Source organism: Colias croceus, chromosome 28, assembly GCF_905220415.1.
Source record: "Colias croceus chromosome 28, ilColCroc2.1".
In the NCBI taxonomy this organism is placed as follows: domain Eukaryota; kingdom Metazoa; phylum Arthropoda; class Insecta; order Lepidoptera; family Pieridae; genus Colias; species Colias croceus.
Genome location: NC_059564.1, coordinates 4,205,666 through 4,211,665, shown reverse-complemented (window position 1 = coordinate 4,211,665; position 6,000 = coordinate 4,205,666). Strand labels below are relative to the sequence as shown.

Here is a 6,000-nt window from a genome sequence, read left to right as displayed (position 1 = left end):
GTACACGGGCGGCTCGAGCAGTTCACGGCTGAGCGACGTACACGGACTGCTCGAGCAGTCGCTACAAACCGCGCAGTTGACGGCTTGAAGCAGTCGAGCAGTCCGTGTACGGCAGTGAATGATTGTCCATAGTTCACCGCGCGGTCGCGGCTTCAAGCCGTCGGTCTCAACTGCTTGAAGCGGTCCGTGTATGGCCGCCCTTACTCTTACGAAATGTACAGCACAATCGCCAATCACACTGGCATGCAAACATAATTACATAGTACATTATTATCATTCATTCATTACCAGTATATTGTTATTGGTCAATCATTCATTCACACTAATTCCTTTATTGGTTCATGTTATTTAAAGGCGACCGCTGTGTATCATGCGAGATATATACTTTAACTTTACTGTAAGCCCCTGTACTGTCCACTAAAATCGTTCATTCATTCATTCACAACATTCATCACGTGAATTTTATACTTTTATTTCGTTTATTTCACTCCAAAGCCCTGTACAGTCCACTTCAATCGTTCGTTCAATACAACTTCTAAAGTAAAGTCTACTGCATATTTTGTCATTTTATTTCGTTTTTTTACTCCAAACCCCTGCACAGTTCACTTTAATCGTACATTCATTCATTCGAAACAATTCCTTTACTTCTGAGTCAACTGCATACTATAGACATATTTTTATAAGTCCACTGCATTGTACTTTTAACACTAACTCCAAACCCCTGTCCTGTCCACTATTATCGTTCATTCGTTCATTCATTCATTCAGAACAGTCCCTTCGCCTTGGAGTCAGCCGCGTATTTCCTCACGTGAACAATGTAGTCGAGCATCACTGTAGCGAACGCTGCGTCGAGCACGAACTGCGGTATTTTACCTGGAAATGTGAAGGAATGAATGAATAAGAAGTTCAGGACAATTTTCACACACGGCACGATCTGATGCCATACTAAGCTTTCCCTTGTGTTATGGAAACCAGATGGCTGATAAACATACATACATACATATAAATTTATATAAATACTTATATAGATAATTAACACCCAGACATCATTTAGTTCATCACACAAATATTTGCCTCGGGTAGGAATCGAACCCAAGATATCTGGCTTGGAAGGCAGAGTCACTACCAACCAAGCCAACCGGTCAGTCAATGAAGTCGGAATGAATTATTTGTTAATATACAACTTTTTGTTTAGAAAATGCTTATCGAACGGGTAGAAAATAAATATTCATAATAATTCATTAGCCCGTCAAATGTTGATATTTTAAATTTAAGATTTTGACACGGATTTGGCTGATGTTGAGCTTAATCCTAAATACCTGAATAAATACGAAAAAAATATTACTGTACTTTAAAATGAGTATTTGTGAGTGAAAATAATTTTATAGGTGTAATGTATATTCTTTTCAGAAAGAAGTCTGACGTTTTAATAAATGAAAAAGGCAAATGTTAATGACAATTGACAATGCATAATATCAAAATGATGCTTTAAACGTATTTTTATAATTTACTAGCTTTCCTCCCGCGGCTTTGCCCGCGTTTTCAAAGAAAAACCCGTTCCCGTAGGATTTCCGGGATAAAACCTATCCTATGTCCTTTCTCGGATATCAAAATATCTCTATACCAAATTTCATGCAAATTGGTTCAGTAGTTAAGGCGTGATTGAGTAACAGACAGACAGACAGACAGAGTTACTTTCGCATTTATAATATTAGTATGGATTACAGTTATCAAATACTACTTTGAGCTATACTTCAAAAAAATCGCGATTTAATGCCGCTAAAAATGGCATTAAATGCGTCAAAATGCACTATCTCAACTACAGTAAAAAAATGTGTGCGTGTACTAGTGTACACACGTCAGAAGTGAAACTTCTTTAGGACCTTATTCTTCAAAAAATAATTTACTATAGGTATGCAACTTTACAGAAATACGTCGAATCACGCGTGGTAGGGATAGACGCGCGAAGAAAAAGATGCCGCGTAACGGAAAAATGTCACGCGTAACGAAAAAATGTTACAACACTAAATTTTTTTCCAATCCCTATAAAGAAGTTTCACTTCAAAGACCTGATTAAAAACCGTAAAATACCTTTCAAATCGCAGCACATCAGCCACTGGAAGACGGTTTGTTCAACTTTGCCGTTCGGCGTCTGCACCGATTTCGGCTTGAGACACCAACAACCCACTTTATTGTGGCCTCTGGGAATTAAAATATGTATTAAATATTAATAAACTAGCTAACCGCCCGCGGCTTCGCCCGCTTTGTCTAGAACCTAAAAAATTATATACTAAAACCTTCCTCTTGAATCAATCTATCTATTAAAAAAAACCGCATCAAAATCCGTTGCGTAGTTTTAAAGATTTAAGCATACAAAGGGACATAGGGAAATAGGGACAGAGAAAGCGACTTTGTTTTATACTATGTAGTGATAGTGATACAATAAAAACATTTTTAATTCAAAAATAGCGTGTGTGCCTAGTATACGTGTCAGAAATGAAACTTCTTTGGCCAGATTCAAAGATACCAAAATCGTCGCCACAAAGAAGTTTCACGTCAGAAATATATATCTAAATATATTATTTTTATAATTTGAATTTTGAATGTAATTTTATTGAAATTGAATGAACTTAATTATTATTAAATAAGGAATTTAAATCATTTTTTCTTGGTGTTTATTCAATGTATATCAATAACAAGTTTCGGCTGATGGCCGCCCGAAAATAAAAATGCGCCAGAATTGTTTAGGAATTTATGAATGACAATTTTAACAATGCTTGTGCAGATGCGTTATACAAAACATCTTCTGTCGTTTTAAAAATAAAAACCGACATGTGTCACTCGGGGACTGGGGCGGTTGCGCTATTGCATGCTATTCTCAAGCCACACCTCCGCCCGTCCCCGTGGGGAGCGTGAGGTTTTTTCGTTACGGAATTTCTCGATTCGGCCCCGCGCTCAAGGCCCGCGATACAAGCTATGCAATAGCTTAATAAAAACACCCACCTGACCATATCTGTATGCGGGGGGTACCCGGGCACGGCGACACTGACCCCGCTACTGATGTAGCAGTACGGCTCGTCGTCCGTCGGTCTCCCCTCGCGCGACAGAGCCGCCATACGGCGCAGTATCACAAAGTCCCGGGGGGAGATTATACCGCGCCCCCCACCCGCTGTCACTTGGTACGATAGGTCCACGCCGGGGCCTATTTCCTGTTAAAATTGGGTAAAATTAGTTTTAGGGTATCATTGAAAGACGTAAAAAAAAGGAGGAATAAACGCATAGAAAATGATTTCTGATGATGAGAAATTAGATTTTGCATAGAGAGTTATGTAATAATCATTTATATAGATAAAATAAACACGCTTAAACTCATAAAATTATTGTATTGCTATGCTAAGTGCTAACCTGTTTTATTTTTACCCACAAAAGAACTTAACGTTCTTAACGAGCCTCCTCTTTGAGTATTTCTTGAATGAAAATATAAAAAAATGCACTTTTGCCATGAATAAAGACTATACTTACTTTAATAAGTTCACTTTTCAAAATAGTAGGATTCCATTCTGGTAGCCTTGTAATGTTGTCTTTAAATTCACTGTACAAAAACTTAGCTGGACAATCTACGATACCCTGAAAAAATAACATTTTATTATGCTAATTACAATTTTAAAGATACAATGATTATTATGTGTTCCGTTTGACGTCCGTAGTCCATTATGAGAGAGTACATCGCCTTTTTCCCCGTGAAGTCGCTAGATGGTGCTAGTTTTAAGCCCGTCACGTGGTACCGCCGCCAGCGCCGCGAGTAGTGGGGACAAAACTCACCACAGTTCCGGCAAGCCACCAGAAATATCCTCATTGTTGCGTCGTTTTTCAAACCGTACGCAAGTCGTTAGATTATATGTTATTTTAAAATACTGTATTTTAAAATACATATATTCATAATTTAAATTTAAATAAATTTAAGTAACAATTTCAAACGAACTTTCGAGATTGAAGTAGAAAGTTCAGTTTTTTATTTTTAAATAGTTTTATAGTTTTATAAAAAGTCCGTTACGTTTCATAGTGAAATGAATATTGAATAGTGTTACCTGCGTTATCATTATTTCAAACGAAGAACGAAATTCGGATTTATATGAAGTATAAATCTGCAACCACGAGCGTGGCATCGCGACCATAGGTCTATAGCGCAGGCCAAGGGCCTACCGAATCGTGTCGAGCGTCTTAACAGTGCGCTTTCTACGTGTTTCCGAGCTGAGTTCTACTTGTTCGGGGTCCAGCGACGACGAGGAACCGCCGCAGCGTGTATGGCGCCGCCAGCGCGCGCTCAGCCGCTCGTGTGCAGGTTTGAGATATTGTCTCAACACGGTGAGTCATGTTATTAATACATTATACGTGATTTACGATGATTTCAATACAAATCTTTCAACGTGAATGGTTATTACTGGATGTTACACGTTAGATAATCCATTTTCACACATATCGGTTTTAAGATAGTATTAATTGCCGAAAGCAGATCCGAAACGTGTTTCGATCTTTTGATTTTATTCCTCCTTGAATCGTATTCGCTACGCGGACATTATAAATGTATGTGAATGTGCCTTCCTTTTCCGAATTGAGGGTAAATATAAAAAAAAAAAAAAGATTTCTTAATATCGTTAGATTAGAAAATCCATCCGATACGAGTCGAATCAAGTAGAATGTAGTTGCCTATATCTTGTAAGCACAATAGAAATAGGTAAATTATTATTATCAATTTCTTACAATTATATTAATAATAATTTTTGCCTGACGTATTAAATTAGTCCGCGACTCTGTGCCTAATTACTGCTAAATTTAAATGCGATATCTATTCTCTATACAAATAAACTTAAGAATTAATAGAGATGCTTTGAAGGAGATTATTGATAAGTTTAAATTCATATAAAATTCCTCCCGCTGTGGAATGTATTTTTTAACTTACTAATCATGGCATACGCCTGGCATGGCATACGCTGCGTATGCAGATAGGCGGATTTGATAAGTTGGTTTAAAACTCGTCACAATCAGTTTTTACCAGTACATTCAATAACCGCTAAGATCGACTTTTTAAGTCGTTTCAAATCATTTCATCAATACAAAAGTTAGAATCAGGGGAAACACCAAAAGAATAAAAAGGGGGGGGGGGAGAGATTTTCAACAAACAAAGCTCAAATTAATCTCATCACCCTCGAATACCATGTAATTCGAAAACCAGCCATAGTTTTCACTTAGAGGTAATAATATTTATTTATTCTTTAACTCGGACATCATATTTTATGTCTTTGGAGATTCAATCTACTATTGAACATCAGGGGTTCGTCAATCGAACACCATGACTCTATTGTTAATCACCCCTTTTTATAATTAAGAAAAGCAAGTTCTGCAAATACAGAGTAATTTTCAATTTCACACCCACTGTTAACTGTGACATGACATACTCTACTTAAAATTATAATTTTTGTATTTGCGAGGCTATCGACTACCCGTACGTATCGACGCCTCCTATATCCTTGTATCACTATTGAATACCATATCGATATTATAAATACATCATAAACGAAGGTCGATTACTTAAGATAACGTATCAGCCCTTCGGGCTAGCGTCAGCTCATAGAATGTTTGCGACAGTCACAAACTGGACTGCTCAAGAACCAAGGGACTGTGGCCTTTACTTGGTGATCTACGTGGGCAATGATTTACATTCACCAGAACAGCATGTATACCACATTGAAATGAAATGAAATTATTTATTTTGCAAGAAATGTAAATAATTTACATATTATGTTATATTGTTTCATTGTTCAGCACAAATCGCCAATTGATTGGCTTGCAGAGACTTTGGAATTGCAATTCAACTCAATTCGAAATAAAGTTCGTCTCTAACCTACTTTGGAATATCAATCCGATAGAATCTATTCTGACACCCGAGCGTTTAAGATTTTCTACGAATGGTTTGGAGCACGGAAGCAAGTTGGAAAATGG

At 37.3% G+C, this 6,000-nt stretch overlaps 1 protein-coding gene across 1 annotated transcript in view; it reads right to left on the bottom strand.

Moving 5' to 3' along the window:
* Positions 1-491: 491 nt before the first annotated feature.
* The window catches only part of LOC123703994 (steroidogenic acute regulatory protein-like), a 32,749-nt gene continuing 27,240 nt past the window's right edge, over positions 492-6,000 (bottom strand). The window contains exons 9-12 of the mRNA XM_045652224.1: positions 3,523-3,627; positions 3,004-3,209; positions 2,092-2,201; positions 492-873 (exon numbers count right to left, since the gene is read on the bottom strand). Of these exons, the coding sequence (XP_045508180.1) occupies positions 764-873; positions 2,092-2,201; positions 3,004-3,209; positions 3,523-3,627 (531 nt within the window). The 3' untranslated portion in view covers positions 492-763. The remainder of the gene's footprint in view (positions 874-2,091; positions 2,202-3,003; positions 3,210-3,522; positions 3,628-6,000) is intronic.